The following is a 13,928-nucleotide window of genomic DNA, read 5'->3' on the forward strand; positions in this document are numbered from 1 at the left end:
TGATGAAAATAGTGAGCCTGTACTTCTTCGTTCTGTTCGCAGGTAGGTTCCCACCAATACTTCACGTGGGGGGCTGCTTTGAGAAGAGCGAAAAATAATCTTTTCCGACTAGGAAAAATCATGAACAGAAAAAAAACCCTCTAGCACACATTTAACCATTTATCGACGGCATCTGCGTCTATCTGACCCTCGAATATGGGGATTTCAAAATTAACTTGTACCTTAAAAATGGTGTGGCGTTTCCAGAGTTGCTGTTGGAAGCCGATGCGTCGCCCCTGGGTAGCCGCTGAAGGATTTGGGCAAAGTTGTCCATCATCGCGTTCCTTTGTCGCTCGAGGGCTTCTTCGAGCAAGATTTTGATAGGATCTCCTGCCCCCTCGTCTTTCTTTTCATCCGCCATGGGAGGCTGTCGCGATTTGCGAGGCTGGTCTTGCAAAGGTTCGACCAGTTCAAGCCCTAACTCCTTATATCCTGACCTTGTTGGGGACATGCAAAGAAAAACAAAGAAGAAAAGCAGACCGCTCTGATACCACTGATCCAGATTTAAACAGGAACGCAATAAAATACAGAGATAACCATAAAGACAGATATGCAGCGGAAATAATACTTCAATTCATTACTGTAAAATACTGAAATATGCTTACAAACAGAAATGGAAATAAACCAGCTAGGGCGATGGTAGCTTATCTCTGAGAAGAGATGTGGTGGCTACATGCCTCTGAACTGTTCTACAATGAGGCTCGAAGGCCTATTTATTGTTGAGAAACAATGGAAAACCCTTCACATTCCAAAACCTAACCCTAGAAGATGAAACGCCAAATTGTGGGCCCCGTTTTTTGGGTAAGTTGGTACATCAACTTCCCGGGGTCGCGAATTGGTCGTACTATCCTCGTTTGACGTCCATGATAGCCCGTTGGAAAGATCTCTCCGAGGACTACGACGGAAAAGAAGATTTTTATCAAAAAAATCGCTGGCGGTGGATTTCCCAAAAAACGTCGTTTAGGGCCTCAAAACGGCTCCGGAAGTTTAGGACCCGAAAAGCTGCTAAAAATAGTAAACTGTGCTATAATTAAGGAAATTGAAAAAAACTGTAACAAGCATTAGAGGGGATCCAAGTGGAATTAGCGGGTGGCCACCAATATCCACCTGGATCAAGTCCATATTTCAGAAACGATATGTGTTATGCAATGATTTTCAATGTAAATTGGATTTACGCTTGCGGAACTCCATCAATGTATGAATTAAATATCTCTACAGGCGAGGATCAAGGGATGAGAGGCGAAATTGAAGCACTCGTGGCAACGCTGATCCATCAGGATGTCATTTCCTCCAGTTACACCTCAAAGCATGCCATATGTGGGATGATGAGTGCAACATCTTCAATTTCCTTCAGGAAATGATAGGGAATGATAGCCACTCCACACAGGTGCAGAGAAATGATACATAGTCATTCTCTATTCCATCGACATCCATTCATTCCCCTAGGAAGTAGAATGCTCCAGCAAAGGTGACCTCGACGTGTCATCAGTTTTCACGGACCATTCTCATCTATACATTTTGATTTGTGTAATGAAAAGAGGGATGGTGAAAAGAACAGAAGATGCAAAGTCATTTCTGGCTGCATAAGTATTACCTCTGGAAATGAGATCATGGATTTTTTTTGTTTAGAAAGAACAACTTTGATTTATTATGAATAAAGAAAATTATTTTGTTGAATGAGGAGCCTTTTGTTTCAAATTTAAGGTCCTTTGCTTTTATATGTTTCGAAACAGGGTGTTGCTGCTAGCATAAATACAAATGTGTTTTGTTTTTGTGCATATTGATAACAATATAGCTTATGATTAGCCTTAGTTGTTTGAATGTAATTCTTCATCATAGTTAATTCATAGACAGCCCCTGATTTGAAACTGTGTTAGACATCGTTGCAAGCTTTAATTGTATAAAAAGGAATTTGTATTCTTGTATGACTGATTGGATTGTAATTTAGATTTGGTGCAACCTTGTTCTTATGTGAACCATTAATTGATTCGTTTGGACTTGGAATTTACCTATGATGTTTAACCTCACTTTTGTTATGCTCCTGCAAGATAGATTAGGATAGTTAGGACTAGATTAGAGTAGTTAACGATAATGTAGATAAGATTTAATGCATATAGGTTAGTTGTTTCTTTTGTTGATTCAATTGAAGTCTTCCTCCAGGAAGCAATCTCTTAACACCTATAACAGTTCACGGGGTCCTTTAAAAACTCGTTGGAACTGGCCACTCCAAACGAAAGCAGATCTAATTGGGGTCTGTGATTGAGTTTAGTTCCCCTTGTTGGTATAACGAAAATTCGCCATGTCAACAAGTCCAAATAACGCTATCATAACTTTACCTTTATAAATCCATGCTCTCTTGCCTTCATCTCTTGTTGTCCTAACTTTAACATTTCCTCCCTCCTTTCCTCCCATTGTCGTATAGTTAAATCTTCTTCTAGAAAAAAGCGAGAACCCCTCAAGAGATGCTTCTTGCTTAAAATGATATATTTATCACACAAGCTAGGCATGATGACTTTCATGGGCTTGCCCCTCTCACTGTTAAAATTACTCTCCCTCCGTTCTTTTAATATTTTTCTTTTCCATAGCAACTTGTCCTTCAAGAAGTCCCTTGCAAGGTCAATAGTACATTCATTTTTCCCATAGTCTTTCACCCATTTAATAATTATGTTTGCTGCTCTATTTTTTATTTCCTTGATTTCTCTATCTTACATGTTGTCAATGCGAATGTTTGTTTCTCCTTCCCTATTAGCAAAAGTGATAATAACTTGAGCCCACGTTTTGGAAAATTTTGTGGAATATCCTTTCCTTTCTTCTCTTGCTTTCTCTTCGTGGTTGTCTATTTGGGCAATCACTTTCCCTTTATCCTAGGATGGTTTCGCATTCACCACCTATGTACTTTCCACTACATATTTCTTTATGTTTTTCACATCCGCCTTCATGTGTTTCCATTATGTCTTCCCTATGAGGAGAGCTTATTGTAGCAATTCCACTTGTTCTTTCAAAACTTTATTGCTTTCTACTAAAGCCTTGTTCTCAACTCTTATTATATGAAAATTATGATCTCTTTCTCTCTTTAGCTTCTAAAACCTTCAACCTCTGTTTTGCATTTAACAATTCTTTCACATAAAGATTAGATGACCAGGCGAGAGGTGTGGATGTGGGACTATAGAAGGCAGAATCATCAATGACTTTTCCTTTGGACTTCTTGTTGCCACATGCTTGTAGAGGGGACTTGTTTGAGTGCATATTGCGAAAGACCTGAGTACTTTCTCCTTGAGACTGTTTCTTCCTTGTTTTCTCCCATTTTAGATGGGCTAGTCTACGTTTTGAAATGCTCCCATTGTTATGAAACCAACTCATAATGGTTTCATAAAACTCTTACTATTTGGCATTGACCCAAACCCACTTCCTAGCTTTGGTAGATGAGGCAATTTTCACTTGCCCTAGAACATTTTATTCCATAGGTTCTAAAAATTCTTGTTCTGTTGTCATGTTTGAATGCATTTATAGTTGATTCGATTCTACGGTGCTTGAAACAACAAATTTTAAAATTTCCCCAAAATTGTAGTTACATGTAGTCTGAGATCCACCCTTTATTTCAAGCCATGGTTGCATCTCGTTGACATATACTCCATTAGAACAACAAACTACTCAAAGCATATCACCCTATAAAAACAAGATTTCGTTAAATCCATTGCAGATTACCCGACTCAAACGGCAAGCACTACACTCCACAGAGTAGCCTTTGCCCAACAAAACCTCGACAAAATCTGGAATAGTACCCAAAAATCTTGGTCGTCTATCTCTTCTCGCTACACTGTGCACTGTATGGAATTTATTTGATCGCATCCACTTCAGTTGTGAAAGAAAAGTTCTCGTGCTCTTCAATCCTTTTTCCCACTCTCCTAAGGCTGATAATATTTTGTTCATGTTTGTGATGAACTTCTCAGCAGTTCCATAATCACCAGATTGAAATTCGTAGGGAATGATGTAATCTAACTTATAGAAGTTTTTTTAAGGTTTTTTTTTGGTTAATTTTAACCAACTTTCCACATAAATTTTTACGCTGTAAGGCGTTCCCTCTGAAAAAGACATCCCTAAATGCCACCTTGCACCATTCTCCATCATGAGATTTATTGTTAGACGATTTAAAGCATTATTAGCCATCAAATGATTTCATAACTATTTCTCTGACTTGATGGATGATCTGCCCTCACGAACTGTCTCACCGTTAATTAATGGGCATGGTATATACTTGCTATGAAACTACCTTACTATTTCTACCTTATGCTCGAGTTCTGCAAGCAGGGGTTTTGATTAGTTTCCAAACGTTTTCCAATGATTTGTGTCCTGCTGAGGTAAAATGGGTTGCAGGTTTGATTTGATTTCTTCCTCTACATTTATTGGATTATGTGTTTTCTAACAGTTTCCCTTTTTATTGCCAGGGTTCTTCTGGCGAACAAGTATTGTCGCCGAACTCCCAGGTACTGGGTAATCTATACAAACCCTACCCTGAGTATCGAATAACGTAGGTGATTAAATGCTATGAGAGTCTTATTTGATTTACCCTATTTTTTTCTTTTGTTGGTTACATGTGTGAAGTCTTGTTCTCATTTCTAGTCCAATTCTTGCTCCACAGTGCCCCCCACCCATCTAACTTTGTAACATTTCCTTCCAGGTTTTTATTTTGACTCCTCTCAGTTAATGGGAAAGACAATGCTCTCTAGATGTGCCCACTGAATGTATGGATGACCATGAGAGTTGTAGAGCCACCAGATCCCAGAAGTCGATGGCCGAATGAGGCATTCCGCTGTCTATGGGTGCGAAAAGCAGTTACCAAACCGTTCCCTTCAACCCTGGCCATCAGATTTAGGTTAGAAGATCGCACTGTGATCAGGAGGCCATTTGTCTCAGAGAAGAAGCTTCCACATGCATGCATGAAGATGTACAAAAGGATATTAAAATGTATAATTTCTTCCATACCACAACGAAATGTTATTTAATTTTGTTTTTAAATCTCATATAAGTTATGTTATAAAATTCCAAAAAAAAAGAAACATATAAATTTACTCTGGGTCAAACCATGGTAGAAAAACTGTGTTTTAACAATGGAATATTAAAAATGCATTTAATTTTATTTTTAAATTTCATATAAATTATGTTATTAAATTCCATAGAAAACAAAAACATATAAAACTAATTTGGGTCAAACCATTGTAGCAAAATTGCAAAGCTCCACTTTATTTCTACAATCTAAAATGTATTTATGTATTTTTACTTTTAAATCTCTACAATCTAAAATGTATGTATTGTAATAAATCATAACGCATATTGTTATTTATTACTTTTTCTTTTCAATTTTTTTATTGTTTTTTTTTTAATATTTAAAATAATTTTATATTAAACTGTTTGGAATTCATAATACACATTGTTTTTCATTCTAGCTAAGAGATTTCATTTGTTCTTAATATGGATTTGGTTTTTAAATTATATATTTTAGTTTATTTAGTCAATTCTTTTTGGTTTGCTCTTAATATAGATTTGGTTTTTAAATTATATATTTTTGTTTACTTAGTTAATTCTTTTAACTTTAATAGTAATAAAATAATTACATTATTTTATCTTATATTATATTTCTTTTAACTTTAAAAGTAATAAAATAATTATAATATTTTTATACCATTATAGAAGGAATTTTATATAATTGAATAACTAGTTTTATTATTACTGAAAGAATAATTCTAATATGATTATTATGTTTTTCATTTTTTTATTTTTTATTTTTGTTTTGGTTTCAAATAATGGTTTCTAGATAAATTTAATTTGTAATAAATTTAAATTGTAATAAATTATAATGCACATTGTTATTTATTATTTCTTCTTTTGAATTATTTTTATTATTTTTTGAATATTTAAAAGAATTCTATATGAGATTGTTGGAATTCATAGTACACATTGTTTCTCATTCTCTCTAAGAGATTTGGTTTGTTTCTTAATATGGATTTGGTTTTTAAATTATATATTTTTGTTTATTTAGTCAATTTTTTTGGTTTGCTCTTAATATAGATTTGGTTCTTAAATTATATATTTTTGTTTATTTAGTCAGTTCTTTTAACTTTAACAATAATAAAATAATTAGATTATTTTATCATATATTATATTTCTTTTAACTTTAAGAGTAATAAATAACTAGATTATTTTTATAGCCATTATAGAAGGAATTTTGTATAATTGAATAACTAGTTTTATTATCAATGAAAGAATAATTCTAATATTATTACTATTTTTTTCAATCATTTTTATTTTATTATTATTTTATTATTTATTATTTTGGTTGCAAATAATCTTATTAGGGTGTTATTAGTTTGTAAGATCTATTTCTTATATCTAAATATTTAAAGAATATATTCTTTTAATTGTGTATTAGAATTAAGGGGGTTTAGGTGTTTTTCAATATGAAGAGAAGTTGTCAAGAAAACATAATGTTACATAAAAAGTTCAACAATCATAAGATTATATTGAAAAATTAAAAACATGTAGATCTATTCGGTCTTCTTTTTTTTTCATGTAATTTACAATTTTCATCTCCAAAGTAATATTTCTTTTTGTTATTGCTATTCAATCATTTACAAATTCCATTTTCAAAGTAATATTTTTTTGTTATTACTATTAAGTACTTATGCCACTATTCTCTCATGTAATTTACAATTTTCATCTCCAAAGTAATATTTCTTTTTGTTATTGCTATTCAATAATTTACAAATTCCATTTCCAAAGTAATATTTTTTGTTATTATTATTAATTACTTATGCCACTATTCTCTCATTTTAACACACAGTTGCTCTCCTCACTAGATCTCATAATACATGATAACACATAAACTATTTCTCATGGCTTAAAAGAACATAGAAATAAGTACATTTTATAATACATGATAACACATAAACAATTAAAAATTCATGAACACCATATTTTATCCTAGAATCCCTTACGAGAAAATTGAATAATATATTTACTATTTCTCATGGCTTAAAAGAAGATAGAAATAAATACGTTTTATAATACATGATAACACATAAACAATTAAAATTACATGAACACCATATTTATCCTAGAATCCCTTACCAGAAAATTGAATAATATATTTACTATTTCTCATGGCTTAAAAGAAGATAGAAATAAATATGTTTTATAATAAGTGATAACACATAAACAATTAAAATTACATGAACAACATATTTTATCCTAGAATCCTTTATAAAAAATTGAATAATATATCTACTATTTCTCATGGCTTAAAAGAAGATAGAATTAAATACATTTTATAATACATGATAACACAAACAATTAAAAACACATGAACACCATATTTTATCCTAGAATCCCTTACAGAAAATTGAATAATATATCTACTATTTATCATGAATTAAAAGAAGATAGAAATAAATACATTTTATAATACATGATAACACCTAAATAGTTAAAAATACATGAACACCATATCTTATCCTAGAATCCCTTACCATAAAATTGAATAATATATCTACTATTTCTCATAGCTTAATAGAAGATAGAAATAAATACATTTTATAATACATGATAATACATAAACAATTAAAAATACTTGAACACCAGATTTTATCCTAGATTCCCTTACAATAAAATTGAATAATATATGTATTATTTCTCATGGCTTAAAAGAAGATAGAAATAAATAGATTTTATAATACATGATAACACAAACAATTAAAAATAAATGAACACCATATTTTATCTCAGAATCCATAATTTGAATAATCCATAGAAATCTAAAACATATATTTTTAAGAAAATATAAAAGATATTTTAAATAAAAAAGGTAATTAAAAACATTTTAAATAAAAAAATTATTTTAAAATTATAGCTATTTATTTAATATTATGTTATACCATATTTATAATTGATTTATAAAAATATTTGGAGTTGTTTAACGAGGGAGAGGAATTGCCGTTAGGGCTAAAAGTGGCTAGAATCCGGACAAAAAAATTCAAAAAATCTTGTAGAGGAAGTGTTTGAATCGTGTTTTTGATGGTGGAAATGGATTCAGTACCATCAAAAATGTTTAAAACACCTAAAATTTTGAAGTTTGACAACTATAATTTGGATTTACAAAAATCCTCGCTAGATTTTCTCTAAATATGACCCAAATTTCCATAACTTTCCGGACAACTCCTCGGCCTCGATACACTCCACGAAAATATTTAATACAAAACAATTTGACACCATGCAATTAATTTCAAATCGTCTGATTTCGAAAGTAGGGTTGTACGCCCAAGTGACACCATTCGAACTGCGTCTGCCGACGTATGTCAGTGCAACGCAAGCGTATCATAAGAGTCGAAAGGTTGAATTTGACAGAGCAATAAACAGCTCCCACGTGTATGTTCTTTAAATAAATTGCAATTTCCAAGTATATTCCTAATGCCAGTGCCAAATATTTTTGTTGCGCTGTCTTGAGTGTCAGTGGTTCCAGCCTTCTTTTCTCTTTAACCCGCGCCAACCCGGAGAAGCTACAGACGAGGAACACGACCCAGGGTCCCCTTTTTAACTCCTTTCGGTTAGAATGGGAAATGGGAAATATCAGACGCTTGACACGTGAAACTGGGAGCAGAGCAGCGTGCTTTGCTGGTCAAATTTCTCATGACAATGGTCAGGAGACTTTCGGTTTCAATCATACCTGTGAAACATATTTCCAAATGTCCACTGACCAATTTAATTTAATCTAATTTTTATTTACCAAGCTGGTCCACGAGTGGATCCAATTTTCGACCAGATGCAGATCTGTCTGTCTCACTTTTACAGGTTGCCGACAAAGCTTAAAGTTGTAGGGTTATTTTTATCTGATTGTAGAAAGAGGGTATTTTTTTAAGCTTGTTAAAGTTGTATTATTTTTATTTTTTGAAGCATGATTTGCCTGCTTTGCTGCTGAAATTTCTCATGACAATGATCATGAAATTTTTTCGGTTTCAATCATTCTATTTTTTGATGGTGGAAATGGATTCAGCACCATCAAAAACGCTAAGACACCTAAAATTTTGAAGTTTCACAACTATAACTTGGATTTACAAAAATCCTGACTAGATTATCCAAATTTCATAACTTTCCAGGCAACTCCTCCTCCTCAGACTACACCAAAATACTTAATACAAAACAATTTGACTTTAACACAATACAATTAATTTCAAACCGTCCGATTAGGTTATGCCTTCGAAAGTAGGGTTGCACGCCCAAGTGACACCATTCGAACTGCGTGTGCCGACGTATGTCAATGCAACGCAACCGTATCATAAGGGTCGAAATGTTGAATTTGACAGAGCAATAAACAGCTCCCACGTGTATGTTCTTTAAATAAATTGAATTTCCGAGTATATTCCTAATGCCAGTGCCAAAGATTTTCGTTGCGCTGACTGAGTGTCAGTGGTTCCAGCGTTCTTTTCTCTTTAACCCGCGCCAACCTGGAGAAGCTACAGAAGAGGGACACGACCCAGGGTCCCCTTTTTAACTCCTTTCGGTTAGAATGGGAAACGGGAAATATCAGACGCTTGACACGTGAAACTGGGATTGGTCAAATTCTGCACAGCAGCGTGCTTTGCGTGCTTTGCTGGTGAAATTTCTCATGACAAATTTCCTGTGAAACATATTTCCAAATGTCCACTGACAAATTTAATTTAATCTAATTTTTATTTACCAAGCTGGTCCACGAGTGCATGCAATTTTCGACCAGATGCAGATCTGTCTGTCTCACTTTTACAGGTGGCCGACCAAGCTTAAAGTTGTAGGGTTATTTTTATCTGATTGTAGAAAGAGGGTATTTTTTTAAGCTTAAAGTTGTAGTGGTTATGTTTATTTTTTGAAGCGTGATTTGCGTGCTTTGCTGCTCAAATTTCTCATGACAATGATCCAATTTCGGTTTCAATCATTCCTGTGAAACATATTTCCAATTGTCCACCGACAAATTTAATTTAATTTAATTTTTCCAATTGTCCACCGACAAATTTAATTTAATTTAATTTTTATTTTCCAACCTCGACGAGTGGATCCAATTTTCGACCAGATGCAGATCTGTCTGTCTCACTTTTTACAAGTTGCCAACAAAGCTTTTACGGGCCTTATGCGCTGCGGTATTTTTTAAGCTTAAAGCTAGTAGCGTTATTTTTATTTGATTGTGGAAAGAAAGAAATAAATTATTTTAAGGTTTAGGAGGTTAAAGATAAGTTATCAGATTGTTTATTTGGTTTTTTCTTAAGGAACCTTTAGTTAAAGGTTATCAGATTGTCTATTCTGCTTTTTTTGCTCAACAAATTTTTAGGTAAATAGATTATCCCAAGAGCTAGCTGCCAGCATATCTGCATAATTTTCTTTGTTGTCTCTGAACACCTCATATTCTAAAATGAAATGCTTTTCTACATCCACGTTTTCAGAAGAACAAAAAATACATACTCTTTCCTCCCATATCTGTTTTGACTTTTTCCAACATCCTATTTCACAACAGAATCAATAAAAATAATCCTTAACTAAACAATAAAAATTTTAACTCTCCAAAAAATATTAACCCCTCTATAAAAATAATCCTTAACTAAACAATAAGAATTTTAACTCTCCAAAAAAATATTAAACCCTCTGTAAACTTTTGATTAATAAATTTTAACAGTTACAACCAATATCCAGTTTCTACCGCTAATATCCAGTTTCTAGCATTTGTACAGCCAACCATCCGCCAATGATCGATCCCTTTCCGCGGAAAACACGTCACTGTGGATGCTTTTCCGTCTTATAACTTGGAAGTTCAAAGCTTACGATGTTCACATGGAGAGCACGAATGTTCATGTGGCCACCCCAGGGAAGAGGAGCCCGCCACGTCTTCTTATGGTTGTTGTTATTATCATCATCATCATGGCTTGGCGTGGTCGAGATTTCTGGTTTTAGAAACCGTTTTCCGGAGCTTACCGTGAAAAGTAAAGGCGGTTTTTTTCTGGACGAAGTGCGCGTTTTCTTTAAAAGGAGTTTGCATTGCAAACTTGTGCTACCACTGCAGCTTCCAGATCAGAGTTGGAATTCTGTATCTGACAAATCTTGACTGAAATCTTTAAATACTATGTGTTTTTAACGAAATCTTTAAATTGTCCAGCTTCTTGACAGAAATGATCCATCTTGCAAAATCTTTAAATTCTCCGTCTTCTTGACCTGAGGCTACATTCGCAGGGAAAGCGAGGTGGGATACCTTTACAGCCAGCGCTAGGCTGGTTTGCCTTTTGTTTGATTGAAACTTTTGTGCCGATAAAGATTCAAACCGCCGGCCTGTCATTTTAGTGAAGCTTTCGGAAATTTCGACGGACGAGGCAGCAGTTAGGCTGGCGTAAGGGACTTTGCTTCTTGTTACAGGTAATTTGCTTTCTTCTTTCTGGGTTAACCTAAAATTTCCCTCTGGACGACATTCATTTGCACTAGGAATTTTTTCTTTTATCTTTCTGACGTGTGGCGATGTTGCAAGATTTCTAGCTTGTAAATATCAGCGCTAGCCGTTTTGAGCCGGCGTTTATCTACTCTCTTCGTTTCGGTTGGGAATATCAGTCAGACAGCAAGATGAATAACGGCTGCGCGGAAGCCATGAAAGAGTCTGGCGAAAGCAACGTTACACTTAAAGATTTGCAGAAGAAAATGGCCGAGTTCTCAAGGGAGCGAGATTGGGATCAATTTCACAGCCCTCGCAACCTTCTCTTGGCTCTCGTATGTTATTTTCGCTTTGCACTCCACAGTTCGTAAAGAACTTTGAGTTAGAGATAATCCTCTACTAAAATTAGCGGAGGCTTTAAATTTGTTATCGCAACTGTCCTTAAACATTATTTTCCGGTTAACTGATGTACCTCCTTTGTCGCAGGTAGGGGAGGTAGGCGAGCTGTCAGAGATCTTTCAGTGGAAAGGCGAAGTGCCAAAAGGACTTCCGGACTGGGACGCAGCCGACAAAGAACATCTGGGCGAAGAACTATCGGACGTTTTGCTATATTTAGTGAGACTCGCAGACATCTGTGGCGTGGACCTCGGAGACGCTGCGCTGAGAAAGATCGAGAAAAATGGGTTGAAATACCCCGTCCAACGGTCCACCGACTGCGCCACTGGCTACTTCGGTGACGACGACGACAACAATAATAAGGTTTGAGGTCCGGGTTTCGAGGACTTTCGCTGACCATCTTGTACATTCTCTGCTGTGAACAGCAGAGTATCCCATTCTGTTGGCGCAGTTCTTATTGTTCTTTTTTTCGTCGCTATTATGTATTTAATCTCGTTTTTTAACTAATACAGTCCAGTCAAGCTTCATAAAATCTCTACCGCCATGGTTTCTCAGAAGTTCAGGAATGGCGCTCACACCAAGGCTGAGCTTAGGGTACACGTAATAAGACAGGTCTGGTCAGGCTGACCTTAATTAGCTTGCAAAAACGCTACCATGTCTTAAGATTCCAGACACGAAGTATCCATGTTCAGCATCGTCCAGTGCACTCTGCACATTCCCAGTAGTCCAGTGCACTCTGCATATTCCCAGTAAATGTGGAGATTTTCTTAAGGTTTCGTGAATATGAAGAAAATTGTACTCCATATGTTATTTGAATTGAATATATGCATACATCTGGAGTTTGATCCGATACAAGTGAAATTGTTATAAGGTTTCGTTAATATGATAGATAACCGGATTTGTCCTATAGGCCCACGAATCCCGAATCCAGCGTGCCTGAGGCGATTCTGCCTTGATTCGTGTCCAAAAATCATGACATGTCCTGTCTTTTCCTGACTCGTAGAATCCAAGTTCGTGTCACAATTTTGGCACCGTGTTTTGTTTTCTAGGACTCATTAGGTGGCAAAAGTGACCTGATATGAAAAGTTCTCATTTGGTTATGGGTATGAAATGTTTGGCAGCGTGTCTTGTTTTCTAGCGCTCATTAGGTGGCAAAAGTGACCTGCATGGGTATGAAAAGTCCTCATTTGGTCATGGTATGAAAAGTCCTCATTTGGTCATTACAGCCACGCATATTTTCATTTGGCAAGCTTTTTGGTAGGTTAATGATCAAGTCTAGGCCCTAGTATTGATATGCTATTCATGGTAATGTTAAATTCTTAAAGTAAAAATGACATTCTCCTTAATCTTCATTTTCATCATTTTACTTAAATTTTTAACATTACCATGAAATGACTCACGATGTTTGAGAGTGGTTCCAACTTCATTGGATTTCATATGGAGAAAGTAGAATTTTAGATTTCATTTAAAATCCAGCAGACTTATCAGTTTTTAGGTTTTTCAGGATTTGGATTGCAATGTTTCCATTGAATTTTGTCATGTATTAGGGTATGGAACTCGTATTTAATCAAGAGCACCAATCCATCTATGTCCCTTGATGTTAGTGACATTGGTTGTCAAACTCCTGTATCATGACCCTCATAAAAATGTACACATCACTGAATTGTCAAACTCCTGTATCATGACCCTCCTAAAAATGTACCCATCACTCAAACAAAATCTTGACTTGACATGTTATGCTTGTTCTATCTTATGTTAATACTTAAAGGGTGATATTAATGACAAAGATCCCTATACAGATACAGAGGTAATGACAAAAATACCTCTGGATATTAATGCTTAGAGGGTGATATTAATGACAAAGACCCTGATTTTCCAACAAGACTAAAAAATTAGATTTCTCATGGTGGCAAGAGGGCCAAGCATAAGAAATAGATAATAAATTGACATGTATTTGAATTTTGTATGTACTATGCATGCTAATATTTATAGATGAAGATCTATATTTGAAATCAATAAATTTGTATGATTAATTAAAATTTATGTAAGAAATATTTAATTT

General features: G+C 34.6%; 1 protein-coding gene across 2 annotated transcripts; it reads left to right on the forward strand.

The window, feature by feature from the left end:
- The first annotated feature begins 10,926 nt into the window (after nt 1-10,926).
- On the forward strand, nt 10,927-12,749 carry LOC149241043 (uncharacterized). 2 transcript variants are annotated; one of them, XM_089367427.1, is made up of 3 exons: nt 10,927-11,460; nt 11,578-11,805; nt 11,957-12,749. In XM_089367427.1, the coding sequence occupies exons 2-3, from the start codon at nt 11,662-11,664 to the stop codon at nt 12,233-12,235; spliced, it is 423 nt and encodes a 140-aa protein (XP_089223553.1). In that variant the 5' UTR covers nt 10,927-11,460; nt 11,578-11,661; the 3' UTR covers nt 12,236-12,749. The 2 variants fall into 2 exon arrangements, with proteins under 2 accessions (XP_089223553.1, XP_089223552.1); XM_089367426.1 differs by having other exon boundaries at nt 10,928-11,460; nt 11,570-11,805; nt 11,957-12,748.
- Nucleotides 12,750-13,928: the final 1,179 nt, after the last annotated feature.

This window comes from Pinus tabuliformis, chromosome 8 (genome assembly GCF_031772625.1).
Source record: "Pinus tabuliformis cultivar Carrire ecotype Pingquan chromosome 8, CPIR1, whole genome shotgun sequence".
NCBI lineage: Eukaryota > Viridiplantae > Streptophyta > Pinopsida > Pinales > Pinaceae > Pinus > Pinus tabuliformis.